Genomic DNA, 25,904 nt, shown 5'->3' on the forward strand with positions numbered 1-25,904 from the left:
TTGGTAAAGACTGTGTAATTTTGCCTATGGGGAATACACCCACTCATCCATACACACACTCACACACATACACCCACCCACTCACCCACACCCACACACCCATACAAACGTACATATGGTATTTCTAGGTTTATACATATCTGTCATTCCTGTGTAAAGACACCATTGTAAGAAATCTGGGTCAGCAATGAATACATGTTAACAAATTTTTTTAGATAGTTTTAAAGGCACCTACATTTTCTCTTTTCCACTCATTTTCTTTCTAATCACTTTTATTTTCTCCCTTAGGAGGAAATTCCAGCAGCATGTAGGATTCTTAAGGTCAAGGATTGTTTTTGCCTTTGTCTTTGTAACATGTGTCCCTAGAGCCCAATAACATTTTTAGTACATAGTAGGTACTTAATAAATGCTTTGTTGATTAAATGAGAGGTTGGATTTTCAGCAGAATTACTACAGGTTGCAAGCCAGGGCTGACTAGATTGTTCCCCTGGTAGTTTATGAATAAGATGAGAAACTCGTAATCCATTCAACAGTTAATCAAAAGAGATTTACTTAGCTATAGCAAGGGAAGGATTTTCAACAAGCATATGTAGTGAGGATACTGAATCAATTCAGCTAAGTGAAGCTTCCTCTGGCTTCTGAGTTACCCTTGGTGGTCATCAGGTTATGCATTGGGGAGTAACTTGAGCTCCTTGTGGCTTTTTGTTCTCAGGCAACTAGAAAACAATAGCTTGAACCTCTAGCCCCCTGAGCTGATTAAGTCTCAAGAAGTACACTTTAAGGAAAAAGAACCTAGCCCAACCCACATGGATTGTAGATACTCTATGGGGAATATAGTCAATTAGTTATCAATTAGTAAACATTTTTTAAGTGCTTACTATGTGCCAGGCACTAGTACTGGAATATAGAAAAAGCAGAAGATCTTGTTCTCACCTCTAAATTTAATTGGAGTTTTTTTCTTTTGGGGGAGTGGAGTTGGAAATATACAGTAGACCCACAATTTCATTGTTACAAGGAATTTTTGGTGTGAAACTTCCTCGACCAATGTAGATCAATACTTACCTTTCCACTTATAGTCTTAGAGAGTTGCCTGGGGGCGCTGAGAAAGGTGGTGATTTGCCTGCAATCATACAGTGAGTATGTGTCATCGGCAAGACTTGAACCTACAACCCCCGACTCAAAGACCAGCTCTCGTTTATATGACTTAGAAGGATTTAAGATTTATTGAAAGACTTGTTAAAGAATAATATACCATAAGTATCCATAGAAGTCCAGCTTCAATATTTCATCCTCTGTAGAGGGGACTCTGGGTTCTCTAAAGCTATGCCAGCTGAGCACAAACTCTTGTGGGCTCTTTAGAGTGGAAAGACTTTGGGTCTGGACCTGATGATAGATTGTAAACCTGTTGTCCAAGGACCAGGTTAGCAAGGCTCAAAGAGGCCATCTCTGGGTTGCCAAGGAGTTGCCAAGGAGTGATGGGTGAATTTTTCTGGTAACAGCAGTCTCCCAAAGGCCCTACTCCTAAGTTATTAAAGGTTTCAGATCTGTTGTCAATGAAGAGAGAAACCACACTGTGGAAATTATAGGTTTATTGGAAATATAGGATTATAGACATAACTGGAAGAGGATCTGAGAGATCCTGTAGTTTAATATATAGACAAAGACAATAAGACCTAGAGATTTTGAGTGATATACCCAAGTTCATGCAGGTTGTTGTCAGTGAATGGCAGACCAGGAGTTCAAGCCCAGGTCCTCTGGCTGTAATTTTCCTTGTATTGCCACATGTTGGCTCTTTTAGTATATGATAAAATACAAAAAAATGGAGATAATTAAGTGCCAGGATATGTGTGGTTCACCGGAAAAGATTTTATGAAGGAAATGGGACTAACCTGGACCTTGAAGAAAATAGTGTTTAGATAAGGAGAATAAAGGTAAGTAGTAGCAGCTGGGGTGAGTAGCATGACTTTTCAGGAGTGAATGCAGCATGTTCGGATTAAACTCAGCATGTAGAGGGGATAGTGAAGACATTAGCTTAGAGTTTAGAAAGCAGTAGGAGGTATGGTGCTGAGGTATAGAATGGAAAGTTCTTGAGGACAGGGGTGGTGTCTAAGAGACTAAAAATGCTTCCATAAACTTGGTGCTTAAAAAATGCTTGTTGACTCATTGATTTTTTGATAGGTAAGAGGGGACCCAATTATGGAGGGCCTTTCGTGCCAGAATGAAGAATTTAGACTTCATCTCATTCAATTCAATAAACTTTCTTCTCTATGTCAGGGGTCTGTGTTACATGATGGGGACAGATGACAAAAACAAAGCAGTCTCTTCCCTCAGGGAGCTTATGTTCTCATGGAATCCCATGAGCCATTAGAATAGAAGAGTGACATGATTAACATGAAATAGTATTGGATGGTTTTATGCTGGTTCATATTTAAATATTAGACTTGTAATAATAATATGTAAGGTGGTAGGTATAAATATAAAATATAAAAATAATTTTTCTTTTTTTTTTTAGAAATAATCAAGCAGAGAGGCCATGGCTAAATGGGCTTGACTTCAGAGAGCTAAAAAGCACAGTAGCTTACAGTGAAGGCAAAGACTGGTGAACCAAGTCATCTAGCAATAAGAAAAGTCATTAACATTTTTTTACCCTCCATATGCAAAGAGCCATTTAGGAGTCTATGATAAGGGAATTTAGTTTCCTCTAGACTTTTCTTAAAGCAGTTAGGTCATAGTAAATGACTTGAACCCGTTGTACTCTTCCTGGGCAGTAAATTAGGTGGACTTGCAGAAAGCAATGGTAAAGGTTAATGAGGGTTATTTACCTTTTACATGGAATTTTACATCTGCTAAAGCTGTAAAGCCATTTATATTAGTTACTTATTGATCCATTTTCCTTTTTCTACTATATGTGGCTTACTTCCAAGAGAAGGTGACCCTACCCTAGGGATCAGACTAAGTTTACTTTATAGAGTAAATCAGAGTTTATAGAGTAAAATCAGAGTTTCCAGGAAGAAGGTTGTGGTAGCCATGTGGTTTCTGTGAATGTGGAGTGTGTAACCAAGGCATTTCTATTTTAGATGTAGTTTGTTCCTCATAGGAATTCAAGGATAGAATTCAAGCACAATTGTTTTCTTAGTCTTTTCCAATGAAGAACAATTTCTTGAGATGGTATATGGTACTTTCTTCCATCTCAGATTCATTCATTCATTCAATAAACATTTACTAAGCACTGTGTTGAGCACAGGGATACAAAAAGAGACAAAATGCTCCTGCGCCCAAGGAGTTTACAATCTGAGTTCCTTCCAAATTAGGAATAGAAGAAGCCAAATTATGTTTCTGTTTAGAAAAACGTATCTCACCAGACTTGTTCATAAAGAGAAATAGTAGTTTTGCTTGTAAAATATATTATAAATGAACTTATAAATATAAATTTATTCAATTTAAATAGAAACTTAATGTATGTTAAATCGTAAGTTCGTTTGCTTATAAAGAGAAACATAATTAACAAGTCATACCAAATTGTCCAGCACAAGCTGTCCCAGTTATATACATAAATGTGTGTGTAAATAAGTAAATATGTGTATATATGCACATACACACATATAATGTTTGCAATCACTATGTATATATGATACATATGTGTATGAATGCTGGATTTAGGAAGACTGGAATTAATATCCTGCCTCAGATACGTAGGCAAGTCACTTAACCCCTCTGAGCCTCAATTTCCTTATGTATAGTAAATATAATAATAGTATCTAACTCACAGTTATTGTAAAGATTAAGCAAACCTTAAAGAGCTACATAAACTTCAGCCATAATTAAATTCTCATTCTTATTAACAATAATCTGGCCCTTATTATTTATAAAGTGCCAATTTAAGCTAAAAATTAAAAATGAATTCATCTTTCTTAATCTCTTTATCTTTTCAAGCCTGTGTTGCACACAGCATATCCCAACAGCTGCTCCTTCTGCCTGTATTTTTCTTTCAATTCCTTGTCCTTATAATCACTTCTTCCCAAAATATTCCTCTCTCACCCCTTAATTTCATTTTTTAAAGATATGATCCCATCCTATTCAACTCACCCTGTGCTGTCTATGTGTGTGTGTGTGTGTACTCCTACCAACTACCCAGATACTGAAAAAAGTTTCAAGAGTTACAAATATTGTCTTTCCATGTAGGAATGTAAACAGTTCAACTTTAGTAAGTCCCTTATGATTTCTCTTTGCTGTTTACCTTTTCATGCTTCTCTTGATTCTTGTGTTTGAAAGTCAAATTTTCTTTTCAGCTCTGGTCTTTTCATCAAGAATGCTTGAAAGTCCTCTATTTCATTGAAAGACCAATTTTTCCCCTGAAGTATTATACTCAGTTTTGCTGGGTAGGTGATTCTTGGTTTTAGTCCTAGTTCCTTTAACTTCTGGAATATCATATTCCACGTCCTTCGATCCCTTAATGTAGAGGCTGCTAGATCTTGTGTTATCCTGATTGTATTTCCACAATACTCAAATTGTTTCTTTCTAGCTGCTTGCAATATTTTCTCCTTGACCTGGGAACTCTGGAATTTGGCCACAATGTTCCTAGGAGTTTCTTTTTTTGGATCTCTTTCAGGAGGTGATCAGTGGATTCTTTCAATATTTATTTTGCCCCCTGGTTCTAGAATATCAGGGCAGTTTTCCTTGATAATTTCATGAAAAATGATGTCTGGGTTCCTTTTTTGATCATGGCTTTCAGGTAGTCCCATAATTTTTAAATTGTCTCCTGGATCTATTGTCAGTTGTTTTTTCAATGAGATATTTCACATATTTTCCATTTTTTCATTCTTTTGGTTTTGTTTTGTGATTTCTTGATTTCTCATAAAGCCTCCATCTGTTCCATTTTAATTTTTAAAGAACTATTTTCTTCAGTGAGTTTTTGAACCTCCTTTTCCATTTGGCTAATTCTGCTTTTTAAAGCATTTTTTCCTCATTGGCTTTTTGTACCTCTTTTGCCAATTGAGTTAGCCTATTTTTAAAGGTATTATTTTCTTCAGCATTTTTTTGTGTCACCTTTAGCAAGATGTTGACTTGCTTTTCATGCTTTTCTTGCATCTCTCTCATTTCTCTTCCCAATTTTTCCTCCACCTCTCTTACTTGATTTTCAAAATCCTTTTTGAGCTCTTCCATGGCCTGAGACCATTGAATATTTATTTTGGATGTTTGGGATACAGAAGCCTTGACTTTTATGTCTTTCCCTGATGGTAAGCATTGTTCTTCCTCATCAGAAAGTAACCTTCTATACTCTTATTTTTTTCCCCCGTTTTTGGGTATTTTCCAAACCAGTTACTTGACTTTTGGGTCCTTTGTCCAGAGTAGGGTATACTCTGAGGGTCTGTAAGATCTCAGTTCCTCCAAGGTGGTACAATCAAGCGTGTACACTGGTCTGGGAGCAAGAAGAAATTTTTGTGCTCAGAATCTGAGTAATAGAGTTTTGTCTTCATGCTTCCAGTTCAGCCAAGCCAGCACTGGGGGCTGAGATTCAAATATGCTTCAGGGACAGGGCCACCATTCAGTGTGAGATAAAGGTCAGCTGCTCAAATCCCTCAGGAGTATGAGGTGGGGGCAGGCTCTCTACACAGGACTGAGGTAAGAATCAGCAGCTCAGTGCCCCCAGGGGTTTTACGATCCAACAATGGATGCAGGCAGCTATAGGGGCTGTTATGGAAGCTACTGCAGCCAGCCCCATGTGTCCTCTGCGGGTCACAGCCTGAGGCCAGAGCTATGGGAAGGCCCTTCTCCCTTCTCAGCCAGTTGAAAAAACCCTCTCACTGACGTTTGGCACCTGTGGGTTGAGGGATCTGTGAACCACTGCTACTGTGACTGGAGTGTCGGCCCCTGAGGCCTGCTCTCATCTTCTTCCCAGAGACACCCAGCAAGGCCAAGGCTGGGCTGGGCTCTGCTCAGCTTCTGGTGTGACAGATGTTTCCCATCGGCCTTTCGGGTCACTCTGGGCTGGAAATCTCCTCCGCTGTTGTTCTGTGGCTTCTGCTGCTCTAGAATTTGTTGAGAGTCTTTCTTTACAGTTATTTTATGGGCTGTGGGGGAAGAGCTAGCATATGTGTGTCTTTCTGCTCTGCCATCTTGGCTCCACCCCCTATAATCACTTCTTTTAGACAATTCAGTTGAAGCTGGGACTTCCCCTGCCTCCCATTTGCCTTGTCTTTACTTTTTCAAATCTCTGTTACTGAAGAAGCTATTTCTGATTGAAGGACCATTGCTGCAATTTGGTACTCACTCCTGTTTCCGCCCTCCGCCATGCCCTCATTTCAGAAGAGAATTCAATTTATTTGCTCTTTGAAAGGCAGTGGGCTGAGTGAATCAATACTGTTGTATAAAGGTCCAACTAATAGGTTCTCTTTTAAAAGTTTGGAGATCCTATCAGGGCCCCAGGTAGCTTTATTAAACTTGTAGAAGGAAGTTACCAGGAGAATTCCCAAGGCCTATCTGTTTAGCCATTCAGAATGGGGCAAAAATTCCCCACAGAATTTTCTGGCCATATGGCTTTATTTTTCTCATTCTTTCTAGCAATATGACTTTGTGATTGTACTGTACTTTACACAAGTGAGTGTTATATTTGCCCTCTATCGAAGAGATATACAGGGATCATCTTCTTGGGAGCAAAGTAGACAAACCACTGCATAGATAAATCAGTAGATGTGAGAAATGCTAGGACAAAACTAGCAACTTAGGGTTGTTTTCATGGAGACAGAGCTCCTGACTAAGCATTAAGTTTCTTTTTTTTCCTTGTGAATTTATAGTGGGTGGGGTTGCCTTATCTGAAGTTTCCTAGAAAATGCTTGAATTCCCTAAGCTGCTATTAATAATTGCTTGATTAAATATGATTGGGGTGAGATGAATGGGAGCATTAGGTACTCTCTAAACTAATACAAAAGGTTGAGCTGCTAATAACTACTAAAGGGCAAAGAGAGAAAGAAAGGTCAAGGCTGAGATTACTGAATGAAAGAAAGAATTAACTTCAGAGTCAGTTACTTTATCTGGCGGGAAAGTTTTATTGATTTTTAAAAAAAATTAACGAAGAGTGTTGGTTTATGCCTCAGAATACAAAGTTCAGTGGCTTTCAAAATCCTGAGGAGCCATTGATGAGAGCAGCAGAATAGCCCATCTGGGTAGAGTAGGGGATGTGTGTGTGTGTGTGTGTGTGTGTGTGTGTGTGTGTGTGTGTGTGTGTGTGTGTGTGTGTGTGTGAAATGCCTTTTTTTCTCAGGAAATTATAAGATTTGAAGGTATGTTTGGAGCAATAAATAAAGTTCAAAAGAAAGGTATTTTTCTTTTTTAAATGGAGAAGCCATGATAAATAATTCAGTCATTTTCAGTCATGTCTGATGATTCTTCATGACCTCTTTTGGGGTTTTCTTGGCAAAGATACTGGCATGGTTTGCTATTTCCTTCTCCAGCTCATTTTATAAATGAGGAAACTGAGGCAAACAGGGCTAAATGACTTGCCCAGAGTTACACAGCTAGAAATGTCTGAGACAGATATTAAGTCAGCGAGATGAGTTTTCCTGACTTCAGGCCCAGCACTTTATCTTCCATGCCATGTGGCTGCCAAAAAAAAAAAAATTAAAAAATTAAAAAAGTCTAAAAATAATTAGAATAAGTTGCCTTTTATCTAAGCCATGTCTCTTCAAATACTGCTGTCTTAACATCTGGTATGGCACCTTGTACACAGGAGCATCTTAATAAATGTCTTTTGTTTTGTTTTGCTTGACTCATATTAATGCATTTGTATTAATTTCTAAGTTCCGAGTGGTGAGGGAATTGATTCAAAAACTTACTGAGTATAGTACGCAGAAAATAGTTCAAAGTGATAAAAAAAATTTCGTTAAGTTCTCAAAATTGATTAACTTTTCAATAGTTCTTTCTTTGAAAGTCAGTTTCTAAGTGCAGATATAGCTTTGGTTACTTTACTTTTAGAGCAAATGGTTCTCCCAGTGTTTGGTGTGTTTGTTTGGTTGATTCCTGTTTTGTTTTGTTTACAAACAATGTCCATGCCTCACAGGACCAGTTGAGAGAACTTTTCCCTGGTAAGAGGAAGGGAGTGGAAAAAGGCCAAGGTCTCCCATTGCATCTGGAATCATCACCAGTTATCTTGCCTTAGGTCTTGGGCAGAGAGTGAGGCTGATGACTTTGCCTAGCTCTCTCTCACTTAAATCCAGTCCACTTGCAAGTTAAGATGCCATCCTTGGTCCTCTTTGAGAATGAAGGATGAGCAGTAACAAATAGTCTGGAAAGCAGTGGGGACCAGGAATAAAGGGAGAGTGAAAGTGATATAAGCAAAGATAGTTGTAGCAGGAATAGTTTGGAGCGAAAATACAAAATCTAAATATACAATATTGACAATCCAGTACTTTAAGGGGAGTCACAAAAATGAGAAAGGGTAATAACTTTAGAAAAGATGATTTGAATAGTGAGAAGCCAGTGAGAAGAAACAGCAGGTTAGGCTGCTTGATATGGTAGTATAATGACCAGTTTAGGATTATGGTACAATATTATTGATATGGTAATATAATAAACAATTTAGAATAATATAATAATATGGTAATAGGATAATTTAGGATAATGTAATATTGATATGATAATATCACGAACAGTTTAGGATGATAATATACTGTTATTGAAATATAATATAATAAACAATTTGAGATGATAATATAATATTATTAATATGGTAATATAATAAACAATTTAGAATTATAAAGTTGGAAGAGACCTTAGAAGTCATCTAGTCCAGTGGTATCAACTCAAATGGATCCCTGTGGGCCATATTGATTTAGAAAACCACAAGTTAACTTTATCTAGGTTACATTACATTTTTATTTATTTTGTTAACCATTTCCCAATTACATTTTAATTTGTTCCCCTAGAGGTCAACACTTCTTATTCTAGTCCAATACCCTCCTTTAACCAAGGCCCTGAGAGGTCAGGGTTACACAAGTAGTAGTGGCGAAGACAGAATTCTAAACTAATTCCTCTGACATCAAGTTGACTGTTGTGTTTTTACTGCAGATATGAAGGGAAGATTGAGCAGTAGAATATAGGAAGACATGGGACAGATTTTACTGCCTGAAAAATCTCAAAATAACATTTGCTAGTTAACTTTTATCACATGGTAAATAGAACAACCTTCATAAAAGTCCTTTTCTGATGATGTGTTCTTATAGAGGCTAACTAAAGCTCATTTAAAAAAAATGTTTTATTGATGCCTTTTGTCATAATATCACAGTCATTTTACACTCTTCCCTTCCTTGTGACAAAGAAAAACAAACAAAACCTGGGATGTCCAGAGCATGTTTGAGAGTGTACAAAACATTCTATCCGAGAACCTAGGTTCTTAAAAGTTACATACCAGCAATGCTGAAGCTCTTGTGAGGTCCTAATACGTATAGATCTAGTGAGGAACTACATATCTTTTGTCCAAAAACTGGACTAGTAAAGTTTATAGAGGCTCAGGATCAAGTTAGAAGATGAAATATGTTTTGGCCATAGCGCTTTCAATGAGCATCCACTAAGTGATAGAAAAATTATGGTCATTGTTAATGGAAATTGTGCCCGTAGCGATGAAACTATGGATCCTTGAAAAAAGAAATTTGGGAAGTTATTATTTTCATTGATTATGATCATATTATAGTTAAAGTCATTTCATTTGAAGATTGTAAGAAATATAGAAAGAAATTCATCTCAAGCGAAGAAGTAGAGCTAAGAAAACTATGTATACACACTATGGCTGTTTTAAAATTAAATAAAAAAATTTTAAATTATCAAACATTTTCCTTCTGTCACTCTCTTCCTCCTTTCCCACTGAAAGATGAAAAAGAACATTACTTTTGTAACAAATATACATCATTAAATAAAACAAATGCCCTCATTGGCGTGTCCAAAATGTATGTCTCATTTTGCATATTTGATCCTTCTCTCTCTCTCTCTGTTAGTTGGTGGGAGGTAATTTTCATCATTGGTTCTCTGGAGTCATGAATGGTCATCCTTTTTTTAAAAATAATATTTTATTTTTTCCAATTACATGTTTTTAACATTTTTTAACATTTTTAACATACAGTTTTTAACATTCATTAAAAATTTTTTAAAAACTTATTTTATTTTTGATTTTTGGACTAAAGCATTTCCATAACATAATGTAATTTAAAAGACCATGATTGCTTAAATTTATTATGTACACCTTGCTATTTCTTTTAAAGATATAATAATCATGTAAATATCTTCTCCTCCTTGAGATGGCTACCATTAGACAAAAATGTGTGTGTGTGTGTGTGTGTGTGTGTGTGTGTGTGTAAAATCATTCTATACATACTTTTATTTATCAGTTTATGTTCTATTTATCAGTTCTTTCTCTGAATGTAGATAGTGTCTTCCTTCCATAACATTTTTTTTTTAAATTCTAAATTTTTTACCTCTCTTTTTTCCCTTCCTCCTCCGTAAGATAGTAAGCAATTTGATGTGGGTTATATATATGTAATCATGTAAAACACATTTCCGTATTAATCATGTTGTGAAAGAAGAAACAGGTGGTCATTGTTCTAATGGCTGTGTTAATAAAGGTACGTGTATTCAGAGGGAAATGGATGCATGTGTGACGAACCATAGAAAAAGTTGTTGCTTATTATTTTAAAATTTTTATGTATTATATTGGTAAAATTTGAAAACTTTTTATTTGGGAAGTGTTATATAATTTTCTTTTAAAAATTTCTTTATGAACCACAATTAAATATTTTTTCCCTTAAGGTGATTGATATGCCTGAGCATCACCCTGGCGAAATGGGAGGAACAATGCGGCTGGGAAAAAGAACAACAGTTTTCAAAACAGAAGACTCTATTTTGAGTAAGTTATCACAGGTTCCTTTATTATCTCAAAAGATACTACTATACCACTGATTATATTGTTATACGTTTACTGAGATCCTCTTTCTGGGCTTCTGGCTCCTCTTCTCTTTATTTAATTTCTATTCCAGTTTTTTGTCAAGTCCCAGCTCAAGTTTCATCTTTTCTAGGAAGCTTCCCCTGATTCCCCTAAAGCTCACTTGTCTCTGCGTTCTCTGAATTCCCATAGGTTTTATACCACACTCAATTATAGATAATAGACTCAGATTGGGAGGGACTTCAGAGACCAATCTCATCCACCTCCTGTATCTTACATATGAGGAAAGTGAGGGTAAGTGATTTGTCCAAGGTAACTGAGGAAGTAAACATCAATGAAGCCAGGATTTGAACCAGGTTCTCTGACTCCAGAGGCATTTCTCTTTTTACTGCTTATCATTCTTGTTTCTCCCAGCCACATTGTAAGTTCTTTGAACTGAATGAGTGTTTCCCAACCTGTGGGCTGTGAAGTTAATGCATGAATTCATAAGCATACCAGACTTGTTATTTAATGGACAATAAGAATGTTTTGTGTGTGTGTGTGTGTGTGTGTGTCTGTGTGTGTGTGTCTGTGTGTGTGTCTGTGTGTACCTGAGAAATAGCACAGGATAGTGACTGGTAGGCTTCTCTTAAGAGTCAGAAAGGTCTGGATTCAAGTCTTTTCTCTAAGATATACTTTCAGTATGACCATGGACAAGTCACCTAACCTCTTAGTGCTTGACAGTTCACTTTTTCTCTTTTTTAAAAAAAGTTTTTATTGCTGTATTGTATTTTTTACATTATCATAGCTTCCCTTATTATCTCTTCCTTCTCAGAGAGAGTTATCTCATATAACAAATAGTATTTTTTAGAAATTTGGTACATATATTTTTAGTATTGCTATTACTTCATTGTCTATGGTACCTTTTAGCAAGATGTAATTTCCTTCCTTATGTCTTTTGATTAGATCTATTTTTATTTTTGCTTTGTCTGAGATCAGAATTGCTACCCCTACTTTTTTTTTTAACTTCAACTGAGGCATAATATATTCTGCTCCTGCCTTTTATCCTTATTCTATGTGTATTTCTCTGCTTCAAATATGTTTCTTGTAAACACCATATTGTAGGATTCTGGTTTTTAATCCACTCTGCTATCTGCCTCTGTTATATGAGTGAGTTCATTGCGTTTACATTAGAGTTATGATTATTACTAATTGTGTTATTTCCCTCCATCCTATTTTTCCCATTTATTCCTCACCCCTTTCCTTTCACTCTGTCCCTCCTCACCAGTATTTTGCTTCTACTCACTTCCTCCCTCAGTCTGCCTTCCTTTTTGTCAGCCCTTCCCTTCTTATTCCCCTCACCTGCTACTAACCTATGGACTAAGTTAGATTTCTATACCCAACTGAATGTGTTATGTTATTCCTTTTTGAGCCAAATCTGAAGAGATGCTCACTCCCTTCTTTCCCTCCACTGTAATAGGTCTTTTGTGTCTTTTCATGTGATGAAATTTACCCCATTCTGCCTCTCCCTTCTCTCATCTCCCAGTGCAATCTTTTGTCACCCCTTAATTTTATTTATATCATCCCATCAAAGTCAACTTATATCAGTACCTTCTGTCTATGAATAATGTCTTTTAAAGATGAAAAAATGAGGAAAAAATCAGCTTATCTGATCAATTAGTGAAAAAATCTGAAAATATGTGTAATAGACAACATTGGTGGACCTTTCATTTCTGCAAAGGGATGAAGTAGGAGTCAGAAAACTCTCTCATGACTAAGTTGCTGATGAATACTGTTATGAATTTTTGAAAGGGTGGGGTATTTTACAGCTTATGTTATGGTTGGCTCAGGACACAAGATAAAGGATTATTAAGAACGCATAGAATACCTTTTGAATAGAAATCATGAAGGAAGAGACAAATGAAGTCATGCAAAAGTTAACTCTCACAGAATACCATTTGTTTAGAAATTAACTCTTCTTAACAGTGAGAAGAATCTACGTTTTATTTACATGTGTTTAGCATAGAAATCTATAAAGTAAAGCAGTTTTGTCTGAAGTACTAATAGATTTTTGCTATCTTAAAAAAAAATTTAAGAGCCCAAGTTTTATTTACATATGGTTAAATCCAAAAGGTGTGGAAATCTGGTAGGTGAAATAAGTTTGTCTAAAGCACTGATAGATTTTTGCTGTCTTTAAAAGAAAATAGAACCTGCTAAGCAAAATGAGTATATGCTTTTCCGACCTGTTAAGTTCATGACTTCTTGGTCTATGCAACTATCCACCTCCCAATAGAAGCATCATTGTAAATTTAATTTAAGTGCAGTTATTTAAAAAAATATGAAGATTGTCTAGGATCTTTTCTTGGCCCCCCCTCCCCCCCCCAAATAGCATTTGGTTAGTATGGGATCTGACTCCTTTGGAGAAAAGTTTGATGTTTTGGACCTTGAAAGAAGAGGCATGGCAGTAATCACTTCCCCTGATATATATGCCTAGCATAGCAAGACAGAAAAGATTCCCTTTAGAAGCTTATGATTTAATTGAGGGAACTAAGATTGACTGACTTGAAGCAGTTAAAGAATACTACAGCATGCTATTTAGCTTTTATTCTCTCTACCTTCTTGGGATAGTCTACCTCCCTCCCTGAGAAAAACCTTTGTAACTCTAAATGGTAGTGGGAATTGTTGGTGGTGTCATTATTTGTATTGTTAGGTGTGCACTATGGATGCTAGTAGGAAAAGGTCAGTGAGCTGGAATAGTCATTTTCATGACAGAGCTATGAGGTGAAGTTTAGATAGGATTTTGAGTAAGAAGATAAGAATATTTTCACTAAAACCTTCCTTCTATACTTCGTTGTGTTTCTTAAAGGTTATGGCAATGGAATGTGAGCATTAACAAACTTGAGTCTGGGCTTAGCAGTAAACTGAATATCTATTATTCAAAGGTCAACTTTACTAAGTTCAGAGATGTTTATTATGGTGGGCTTGGCCAATGGTATGGTGACTTATTTTGGTCATATCAGCTCTGTGTCAGCTATGTGGCCCAGTGGATAGAATGAATCATCTCCATGAGTTCAAATCTGGCCTTAGACACTTACTAGCTGTGTGACCCTGGGCAAGTCACTTAACTCTCTTTGCCTCATTCTCTTGATGTGTAAAAATGAGCTGGAGAAGGAAATGGCAAGCTATTCCAGTATCTTTGTCAATAAAACCCCAAAATAGGGTCTTGAAGAGTTGGACAAGACTGAAGGAACTCAACAGCAACAACTATAGCTCTCTGGCCAAAAACACAGCCTATTAAGTCATGAGGTGGTTGTGTTGTGGAGAGAATCAGTCAATCAAGAAACATTTATTAAGTGCCTACTCTTTGCTAGGTTGTGAAATCAGTGCTGGGGAGATAAAGACAAATGCTCAATAGTCCCTGTTCTCTTTACCTTTTTGTTTGTTTGTTTAGTCATTCATTCATTTTAAATATTCATTTAAATTTTTTTGAGTTCCAAATTCTCTCCCTCCAGTCCCTCTCCCTCCTATTGAGAAGGCAAGCAATTTGATACCTCTTATACATGTGAGATCTTGTAAAACATATTTCCATGTTAGCCATAGTACCTCCCAGAAGCAAGAAAAAATAGATAAAGGGAAAAAAACATGCTTTAATCTGTACTCAGAATTCATCCATTCTCTCTTTGGAGGTGTACAGCATTTCTTTCCTTCTGGGTCCTTTGCAATTGTCTTAGAAATGTGGTCTTGATCAGAGTAGTTGTCTTTCACAATGGATTGTTCTTACAATATTGCTATTACTGAGTACAGTGTTCTCCTTACTCTCAGTTTTGCATCATTTCATATAAGAAAGAGTCTATCTTAATACGGTACATATGTACATAAATATGGATATACAGATATACACAAAATGACACAAGGTCACCTGAGATGCTAGGGTATGTGCTAACAGCTGAGGAAAGATCTCTGGCAGAGGGTGTTGCTTGAGTTGAATCTTGAAGGAAATCAGAAGAGCCCAGATGATATGGGTTAAACCTAGCAAAATCTCTGTGTGTGTATGTGTTTGTACATAAATTCTGTCATATTCTAGCTACTTTGGGTATGTTTTACAGGCTGCTGAGTCACTGTAATCTTTCTGTGATATTTTTATGACATTTACTTTCCTAAATGAACCCCAGACTTACTCTGTACTCTTAATCTCTGGTGCATATGCAATTTTACCCTTAAAAACATCCCATAAAGTAAAGAAATCAGTGTAGCAATGAGATCACATCTTTTTAAATTCTTTTTTATTGCTCCCCAGTGTCCAGAATAATTTTCTGTATATAGTGATAAATACCGTAGGCAGATGGGTAGAATGAAATCTATATGGTTCCGTATGTTTCTGAGCTATCAGCCACACTTTTTTTTAAAAGCATGAAACACTGTTAAGGTATTGCAGTGTGTATGTGATTCCCTAGACTGCTCTTCCTGTCGTATCTCTGAAGAGTGCCTCCCTCCTGGAGTTTGGCGTATGTTATTCTCCTTATTAAGTAGAGTGAGTTTCTCATCAGGAAGTTCTTCAGGATTTTAAGAGTGTTTATTCTCTGCTACAGAATAATGACTTACACTTCTATCATGCTTTACAGTTCAAAGTGCTTTATGTAAATTATCTAGTTTGGGAATTATAGTAAATAACTTACATTTACATGACATTTGTGTGAGTTTTACAAATTGCTTCCTTGCAGTAACTTTGAATGGGGGATAATGTAACTAAGGTTCAGAAGTCATTCTGCTGGGAGGTTGGTTAGAGGTCAAATGATTTAGAACCAGTAGGGATGTTCGTGATCATCTCCTTTCACTAGTTGCCAGTGATGTCATTTTGAGTTATTTTTCAGTTTGTGTCTGACTCTTTGTGACCCTGTTTGGGGTTTTCTTGGCAAACGTACTGGAGTGATTTGCCATTTTCTTCTCCAACTCATTTTATTTTAATTTTTTTCAATGTATTTTATTTATTAATGATACCAAGCCCTGTTTGTTCTCATTAAAATGATACTTTTAAAAATCTTTAAATATTGATATGTCTATGTTCTGAAGTTATTTGCTTTTAAGTTCCTATATTTGATTCTCACAGTTTCTCATAGATCCTTCATTGCTTGCTAAAATTACTGAGGGCTTTCCTTAAATTCTTTTTTTTGTTTATTTTTATTTTTTTAAATTAAATTATTTTGTTTTTATTGTTCTACAATCACTTCCATATATCTTAGATTTTTTTTCCCTCCTTTCCCCCTCCCTCCCCATTCCCTCTCTGAGACAGCATGCAAAGTTATATAGGTTCTACACATACATTCCTATTAAATTCTCCAATTCATTTTAACAGATGAGGAAACTGAGGCCAACAGGGTTAAGTGACTTGTCCAGGGTCACATAGCTTATAAGTGTCTGAGGCTGGATTTGAACCCAAGAAGAGGAGTCTTCCTAATTCCAAGCCTGGCACTCTATCCACTGTGCCACCTAGCTGTGGAAGGGCTCACAAGGTTTAGAGCTGGAAATCACTTGATAGGTCACTGAATCCAGGCTTAGATGGCCTCTGGAGGCCTTTTCAATTTTGTAATTCTGTTAACACTCACTGTTAACACACATCTGTTTTGCTGATAAGAGAAGTGAGGCCTGTAGAGGTTGCAACTACTATGTAATCGAGTCAGAACTTAAATCCAGGCCTTTTGACTCCAAAGTCTAGTGTTATTTTACTCTGCAACTATGTTAGGATAGTCCTGGTTTTAGAAAGGAGATGTAGAAAAGTATCATGGTATCATTTTGTCTGTCTGGTATCATCTTCTCCACTCTTTTTAGTGCGTAGGTAGGAAGGTTGCGTTTTTTTTTTCCTATGTCAGGATCATTGAGCTAGAATTAGAAGGGACTGTACAGGCCAGCCATTTAGTCCAACCCCGTGATTTTACAGATGAACTATTATGAGGCCAAATTAAAATAAGTGACTTTCATAAGGACACACAGGTAGTGCACATCTTAGGTGGATCTCAACCTAGTTCTGTTTTTGCTTTTTTTCATAGTGTTTTTTTTTTTCTCACTGTATCATACTGGCTCCTATATATTAATCTTCTCTTTGTTCAGGGAGACTCTATGGGGATGTTGGTTGTGTAGAAGAACGACACAGACATCGCTATGAGGTAAGGCATTATTGATCCTGATTGCTCATGTAAAGTGGGTGCTTGCTTTAGCTGTGTCCAAGAACCTCAAAACTGGCCCCTAGAAACTCAGGGAAGAAAGTGATTTTTTTTTTTTTGCTAAGTAAAGGAGTCCACTATTTGAGGGAATGTCATATTCTCTTCTGATTTTCCTTCCTACCTCTCTGATTACTCCTTCTCAGTCTTTTCCTGGATCATTAGCCACCTTATGCCCATTAACTTAACCTTGCGTATCTCACAAGGTGCTGTTCTGACCCCCCTATCTTTTTACTTTATACTGTTTTACTTGGTGATCTCATCACCTTTTCTGAATTCAGAGGTCGTTTTATGCTAATGATTCTCAAATCTACTTATTTAGCCTTAACCTTGGTTGACCTTTAGTCTGTCATCTCCAATTATCTATTGACATCTTGAACTGGTTGGCTTATAGATGTCTTAAACCCAACATTTCCAAAATTTCTCATTATCTTTCCCCCCTAAACCTCCCCATTTCCAAACTTCCTTATTACTGTAGAGTATACCACCATTCTTTGAATTGCCTAGGATTACAGCTTAAGTATCATCCTTGACTCCTCATTCTCTCTCACCTCTCCCATAGCCAAATCCCTTGCTAAGTCGTGTTTATTTTACCTTTATACCTTCCCCTTCTCTCCTCTGACGTTGCTACCCATTCCATTAGGACCTCATCACCTCACACTTGGGCTGTTGCAGTATAGCCTGCTGATCAGTCAGCCTACTGCAAGTCTCACTTTGGTCCATCCTCTAACTAAGAGACTTTTCTTTAGAAGAGTCTTTTGGCAGATAATCAGGGTTAAGTGACTTGCCCAGAGTCACACCTAACAAGTGTCTGAGGCTAGACTCAAGGGTTATACCCACTGTGCCTAGATCCAGCTGCCCTTAAGTGATCTTTCTAAAGCATAGGTCTTACCATATGTGTCACTCTCCTTCCTATTCAGTAAACTCCAGTGATTTCTTGTTACTTCCAAGATCTAATATAAAACTCCCTGTGTGGCATTCAAGCCTGATACCCTCTGCCTTTCCAGTCTTCTTAGGCCTTACATCTCCCCATGTCCTCTGCTCCAGTGAAGCTGTCCTCCTTGCTCTTTCTACAACAAGGTACTTGGTCTCCAATCTCTAGGTATTTTCTCAGGCTGTTCCCTTGCCTGGACTTCTCTCCTTCTGCAGCTCTACCTTCTGACTTCCCTGGCTTACTTCAAGTCTCAGTTAAAATCCCACTATCCACAGGAAGCCTTTCCTGATTCCTCTTACTCATAATACCTTCCTGTGGTTGGTTATTTCGAATTTATCCTGTTTATAGCTTGTGTGTTTATAGTTATTTTCATGTTGTCTCCTCCATTAGACTGTGAGGGGCTATCTTTTGCCTTTCTTTGTATTCCTAATGCTTAGAATACTGCCTGGCACATGGTAGGTACTTAGTAAATGTTTATTTTAAAAACAATTATTATTTATACACAATATGTATAACATAATAATACATTATAAAGTAATACATCATTGTATTTAATAATGTAATTAATGTGATTGGTTATGATGATGATGATAATGGTGAAGAAGAAACAGACTGTCTGCTTTTGCCTTTGAGTTGAGAGTAAAAGAGTTTAGAGGTTGGGACAATTCCCTTCCTCCTACTTTTTACCAGAAATAAATTCTAGAAGACCGTGTGTGTGTGTTTTGTAAATATGTACATAACCTGTTGACATTAGTATATAGACTATTTCTGAGTTCAGTATACCTGTACTTTTACCTTCTATGTAAACACTGTGACACAGTTTTCTATCCTTAGTCCCCTACCTTGATGAGGTCATGTGATTTAGAGCCAGAAAGGACCTTAAAGGTCCTTTATTCAAAATCCTCTTATTTTAAAGATGGAAAACAGAAAGAGGTAAAGTGATTTGCCCCCAGATAACAGCAAAACCGGGATTTGAGCAGAGATCAATAAATCCAGGCATTTTTCTATTTATAACATGTTGACTTTTAACTTCACAGGCTTTCTTCTTTTTGAGGGGGAAACATGGCACCACAGGGGAATCTGATTATGCTCATGATTATGCTGTCTAATAAGAGCTAAGTACATATCAGTGTAGGATGTGTCATTTCAGTAGATGCTTGAGGGAGATGACATTATTTTAGTTTTCTAGCTAGAATGAAACATCTAGATACAGCCACGATGCTGTCATGCTACTCAAGTCATTTGAGTTCCTTTTTTGTCCCCCCAGGTTAACCCAGAATTAATCCAGCAATTTGAAGAGAAAGGTTTAAAATTTGTAGGTCGGGATGTTGAAGGAGAAAGAATGGAGATCATTGAGTTGGCAAGTAAGTAGTCTTGGTAAGCTTTGAAATGTCCATATATCTCTCTGTGTGTCTATCTTTCTCCCTTCTTTTGTTTTCCCCTCCTTCTCTCTTCTTTCTTTCCTCTCTTTCCCTTTCCCCTCTCTCTCCCCCCACCTCCTACCTCAAAAAACTTTTGCTATGGTCTTATGTTTTTATATCATGCTCATTTCTCTTTTATTATACACCCTTCATCCTCTATCCTCCCTTACCTTCCACATAGACCCATTGAGCTTTTTCTTGTAAAAAAGAAAAAGAGACACAGCCACATGGCTGACATCGTATACATGAGTATATAAGTATGTATATGTATATGTATATATTTATACAGTGTTCCACCTATCTACTGAGGAGCAAAGTGTGTTTTCTTCCTAGTTCCTCAAGATTGAGATGATTTATTGTAGTTGCTCTGAGATCAATTCTTTTTTTTTAATGTTGTTATCATTTACTTTATTGTTTTTAGTCCTTAGTCTTTTGGTTCTGCTATCTTTACTTTATATCACTTTATACAGTTCTTTCCGTATTTCCCTGAATTATTTATGTTTCTATTCTCTTATGATACAAGAATATTTCGTTAAATCCATATTCTAACATTTGTTAAGCTATTTCCTTATTGACAGACTCCTATTTTGCTTCCAGTTTTTGTCTATCTAAAGGGAAGGGTGGTAATGTGAATATTTTGTTATCTGTAAAATCTCAATTATTAAGCGGGGTTTTGCTGGGTGAAAGGCTATCAATAGTTTAGTGATATTTCTTCCATATTCTGAGTTGGTACCTGCTACCAGGTGATAAGCACCATGTAAAGAAATACAGAAATGCAATAATCCCTGCATTTAAGGAGCTAACATTCTATTGGTGAAGTCATTGTATATGTAGAACAAATGCTAAGTAAATACGTTTAAGTACAGGGTATTAAGGAGAAAGGGCACCAGAGCTGAGGATTGGGCTTTGTGTAGAAGGTTATTCTTGAGCTGAGTCTTGAAGTAAGTGAGAGATCCTATGAGGCACAGGTGAAGAGAGCATTTCCATGCCTGGCAGAAGCCAATGTAAAGGCAGAGGGATGGCAGCTGTAGGGTCAAGAGATGAAAAGCAAAGAAATCCAATTTTGCTAGACCATAGAGTATAGGAAAGGGAGTAATATATAAGATATAGTGAGGCTAAGAAAAAAAGAGGTTGGGGCCAAGTTGTTTTTAAAAGTCAAAAAGAGGAGCTTATATTTTACCCAAAGGGCAGTATGAGGTGGGAGCAGCTTGGTGACACAGTAGATACAGCACCGGCCCTGGAGTCAGGAGGACCTGAGTTCAAGTCTGGCTTGAGACGCTACCTGTGTGACTCTGGACAAGTCACTTAATAATCCCAGCTGCCTTAAAAAAAAAAAGACCAAAGGGTGATATGGAGCTACTAGAGTTTGAATAGGGGAGTCGTGTTCAGGTTCATTGCTTTGGGAAGATCATTTTGGCATCTATGTAGAAGATTGGATTAGGGGGAATCTTAGGGAGGGGAGTTGAAATGGGAGTAGGGAGATCAGTTAGGAGGTCATTGTAGTAGGGAAATGACTAAGTCCTGAACTAAGGTGGTAACTCTGAGTAGAGAGAAGGGGCAAGAGAAGTTGTTGTGGAGGTAAGATTTGGCAACTGATTGTATGTGTGGGGTGGTAGGAGAGTGAGAATTCAAAGATAAAGTCAAAGTTATGAACCTTGGAGAGTGACAGGATGGTGATGTCCTTGACAGAATTAGGAAAGTTTGAGAATGGGAAAGGTTTGTGGAGATTTTTTTTTCTATTGTATAAAAATTGGTTTTATTCTTTTAAAATTTTTTATTAGGTAATCAGCAACATATACAAACATTTCCATCTATAATGAAAGTCAGAAAACAGGATTGTTTATCAGACTCCATATTTATTTTGTATAACTTGAATTTAAAAATCCGTATTAAATTTAATGGAGTTGTACCAACACTGCCCTTTGTGTTTCCTGAATTTCCTTCTCTCTTTCTGTGTATTTTTTAAATGTTTTATTGATTCTCTTTCATTTTTTAAAATATACTCTCACTCTTCCCTCTTCCACCCCAAATTTAAAACCCTTCCTTGAAACAAATAAGTATTTGTGTTGTATCAGGTCTGGAAAATGTATGTCTTATTTGTGCTTTTTGTCCATCACTTCTCCACCTATGCACACACACACACACACACACACACACACACATACAGATACATATGTGTATAGATGTGAGAAACAAGCTTCATCATTAACTTATTGGTGCTGTGTATTTGTATTCATTAGGGTTCTTTAGTATTTCAAAATTGTTTTCCTTTATGTGTTGTAGTAATTGTGTAAATAGTTCCCTGTCTTCCCTTCACATCACAGTTCTCTGCATTTCATACTAATCTTACCAGGTTTCTCTGAAAACCATCCCTTTCATTATGTTTTATGCACTTATGCATTTCTATTACATTCATCTACCATAATTTTTCAGCCTTTCCATAATTGATGGACGTCTACTTTGTTTCCTGCTCTTTGTTAAAAACAGAATGTTTTTAAAAATGGTTTGGTATATCTAGGTCCTTTTCCTCTTTATTGGGTCTTTTTTAGGATATATGCCTAGTAGTGGTAATACTGGATCAAAGGATATGCATAGTTCAGTGATTTTTGGGATATAGTACCAAATTACCTTCCCAAATGGTTAAAACAATCCTCAACTTCACCAACAATGCCTTAGCATGCCTCTCTTCCCACACAGCCCATTCAGCAATTGTCATTTTTCTTTTTTAGCATCTTTGCCAATTTGATGAGTGTCAGGTAGAATAGCAGTTATTTTAGTTTACATTTCTATTATTATTAATAGTTTGGAGCATTTTAAAATATAGTTGTTGATAGTTTGCTTTTTTCTTTTGAGAATGAATGATGAAATAAAACATTTAAGTGCTTACTATGTACAAGGCACTGTGCTAAATGTTGGGTATACAGTTAGAAAAGTGAGACAAAGCTCCCTGTTCTCAAGAAGCTCACATTTCAATGGGAGAGACAACACATATGGAAGGTTGCATCAGTAAGCACCGCACCTATCACAGGTTCTTGGTTCTGCATTCATAAAAGGAAAACAACTTTCAAGGAGTTAATAATCACTTTAATGAAGCACATGTTTCATTCCTTTAAACAAGCACATATATCATTCAGTTAGTTCAGGGAGTCAGCATGCTGAGTTTCAAAGAAAATACAGAAAAATCAAAAGATCAAAAGATATGACTTCCTCTGCCTGGATTCAACAGACATTTGGACCCCAACTGTCTGACCACTGTTACCAGAGTACAGCTGGATTCTCAAGGTCGGGGGGCTCCTTAGTGGTTTCCCAGAGTCCTCATCTGGCCAAGCAAACACTTCCAGTCCATAAGCTCCAAAGTAATCAACAGACATGGCTTCCTCTGCCTGACCATAATTTAACAGACAGGTACAGCTGTCTGACCGTAATTACCAGAGAGAGAAGCATGACATCTGGGTTCTCAAAGCCATCTGGGTTCTCCTTAGCAGCTTCCCAGAGTCCTCATCTGGCACTCAAACCTTCTTGCAAAAACTAAGTCCCAAAGTAAAAACTCAACTCAGAGTATTTATACCTTTTTTAGAGCCATAGGGCATCACAACCCTTTGACCCAGTGCCTCAATAGAAAAAGCAAAAGGTACTTGGGACCCTCCTGCAAAACAGCTCCCCTAATCAAGCTTCCCACAATGGGCAGGCCCATCAGTGGGTGGGAAAGATCTTTAATCATATTAAAATAATTAACAATACAAATACATACACTGTTTCTAGTTAAAGAAACTCTTCTCTCAGTGCTTTACTTCTTGTGGTGGTGGTGGTTATTGATGGTTGTTGTCCTTTATTCTCGAAGAGGCCCAAAATGACATCACCGTGATAAAGTGAAGTTTCAGTATGTACGATTGTGACTGATCAGACCAATATGAACTCAGAATGCTCTACCACAGACTGGGCACAGATTATCTGTGTGAACATTTGGAGTGGACACTCTAAATTTGTGTATCCTATGTTTCCTTTGTGCTGTTTCAATTCTGCTTTGCTCATAGAGCACAGCACCCTTTCTGATATGGGCATGCCATGCTGAGTGGTCCTGTGCCAGTGTCTCCCATGTTGCACAATCAAATCCAAAATTCTTGAGAGAGACCTTCAGAGTGTCCTTGTATCATGTCTTCTGACCACCATGTGATCACCTGTCCATGTGAGTTCTCCATAAAATAGTCTTTTTGGCAAGTATACATTTTGTATTCGAACAGTGTGGCCAGCCCATTGGAGTTATGCTCTCTGAAGCATAGTTTGAATGCTTGGCAGTTTAGTTTAAGCAAGGATCTCAGTGTCTGGTACCTTATCAGGTGATCTTTAGAATCTTCTAAGACAGTTCAGATGGAAACAATTCAGTTTCCTGGCATGGCACTGGTAGACTGTCCATGTTTCACAGGCATACAACAATGAGGTCAGAGCATAATGGCTCTGTAGACCTTCAGTTTGGTAGTCAGTCTAATACCTCTTCTCTCCCAAACTTTTCTTTGGAGCCTCTCAAACACTGAGCTAGCTTTGGCAATGCATATATCAGCCTCATTGTTAATGTGTACATTCCTGGAAAGTATACTACCAAGGTAAGTGAACTTATCCACAGCATTCAAAACTTTTCCATTTGTTGCAACCAGTGGTTCCACATACAGATGGTGTGATGGTGGCTGATGGAGCACCTGTGTTTTTTTGGTGTTAATTATTAGGCCAGAATTAGCATAGGCAGCAGAGAATTGATCCATACTTTGTTGTATCTCAGCTTCAGAGGCTGCATTGAGTGCACAATCATCTGCAAACAGAAAGTCATGCACCAGTACTCCCTCTGCTTTGGTCTTGGCTTGTAGCCTTTTCAAATTGAAGAACTTACCATCAGTGTGGTAGTTGACCTTGATGCCATGTTCATCCTTATTGAAAGCATTTGACAGCATGGCTGAAAACATCATGCTAAAAAGTGTGAGAACAAGCACACAGCCCTGTTTCACTCCATTGGTGACTATAAAGGCATGAGAACATTGTCCACTATCCAGAACCCGGGCAAACATGCCATCATGAAATTGACATACAATGCTGATGAACTTCTCTGGGCAATCAAATTTTGACATAATTTTCCATAAGCCCTCATGACTAACAGTGTCAAAAGCCTTGGTCAGATCCACAAATGTTGTGTACAGACCTCTGTTCTGCTCCTAGCATTTCTCCTGGAGCTTTCAGGCAGCAAACACCATATTGACTGTTCCTCAGCCTTTTCTGAAGCCACACTGGCTCTCAGGTAGATGACCATCTTCCAGGTGAAGGATCAGCCTATTAAGGAGGACTCTAGCAAGAATCTTGCCAGCAGTGACTAAGAGAGAGACCCCCTGTGATTGTTGCAGGACAATCTATTCCCTTTACCTTTATAGAAATGGACAATGGAGGCATTCTTGAAGTCCTGGGGGATAACCTCCTCTTGCCATATAACCTGGAAAATTTCAGTCAGTTTTTGTATGAGCAATGGTCCCCCTACCTTGTAAATCTCAATGGGAATAGAATCAGCACTATGTGCTTTGCCACATGAAGGGAGCCTAATGGCCCTCAAAACCTCTTCTTCAGTTGAAAGTTCAGCTAAGGAGGGATTGACTTCAACCTGAGGTAAACTGTCAGTGGCTTCAGCATTGATTGATAATGGGCTGTTGAGAACACTATGTAAGTATTCAGCCCATCTCTCTAGGATCATGTCCTTTTCACTAATCAATGTGGCACCATCAGCCAATAGTTGTGATGCACCATAGGTCCATAAGTAGCTTCTTGATTGATAAAGGCAAGATTCAATCAGCTAAATTATACTAAAACAAAAACAGCAAAAGATCCTGTTCTGATTGTCATCACAAAGGTTTCAGCTGTAAGTCAGATGGAAAAGTCTTATGACCCTTAGATTTTATCAGCAAGGCAGATGTTAATACCTCTTTAATAAAATTTCCTCTGATAAAATTTCAGTAGTTTCTGATGTTGAGAATTACTTGTTCATGTCTTTACACCATTTATGTATTAAGGAATGATTCTTGTTCTTATATATTTGAATGAATATCTTATGCAAATTGGATATCATATCTTTATACGAGAACCTTGACACATTTTCTTTTTTTTAAATTTTAAATGTTTATTTATTAATTTTTAGTTTCCAACATTCATTTCTATAAAATTTTGAGTTCCAAATTTTCTCCCCATCTGTCCCCTTCCCCACCCTATAACATCTTGCATTCTGATTACCCCTTTTCCTTCATATGCCCTCCCTTCTATCATACCCCTCCCTTCCCCTATCCCTATCTTCTCTTTTTTCTTATAGGGCAAGATAGATTTCTATACCCCATTACCTGTATTCTTATTTCCCAGTTGTATGCAAAAACATTTCTCAATATTCATTCCTAATACTTTGA

General features: G+C 37.2%; 1 protein-coding gene across 20 annotated transcripts in view; it reads left to right on the forward strand.

Annotated features, from left to right (window-relative positions):
- The window catches only part of CTPS2 (CTP synthase 2), a 147,458-nt gene that overhangs the window by 80,858 nt on the left and 40,696 nt on the right, over nucleotides 1-25,904 (forward strand). For all 20 annotated transcript variants that reach the window (XR_011968057.1, XR_011968056.1, XR_011968055.1 and 17 more), the window contains 3 exons: nucleotides 10,795-10,891; nucleotides 17,012-17,067; nucleotides 19,323-19,419. Coding sequence is in view for 14 of the 20 variants with exons in the window: in XM_072614267.1 (XP_072470368.1) it covers nucleotides 10,795-10,891; nucleotides 17,012-17,067; nucleotides 19,323-19,419 (250 nt within the window). In the remaining 6 variants the exon portion in view is untranslated. The remainder of the gene's footprint in view (nucleotides 1-10,794; nucleotides 10,892-17,011; nucleotides 17,068-19,322; nucleotides 19,420-25,904) is intronic.

Source organism: Notamacropus eugenii, chromosome 5, assembly GCF_028372415.1.
Source record: "Notamacropus eugenii isolate mMacEug1 chromosome 5, mMacEug1.pri_v2, whole genome shotgun sequence".
Taxonomy (NCBI): Eukaryota; Metazoa; Chordata; class Mammalia; order Diprotodontia; family Macropodidae; genus Notamacropus; species Notamacropus eugenii.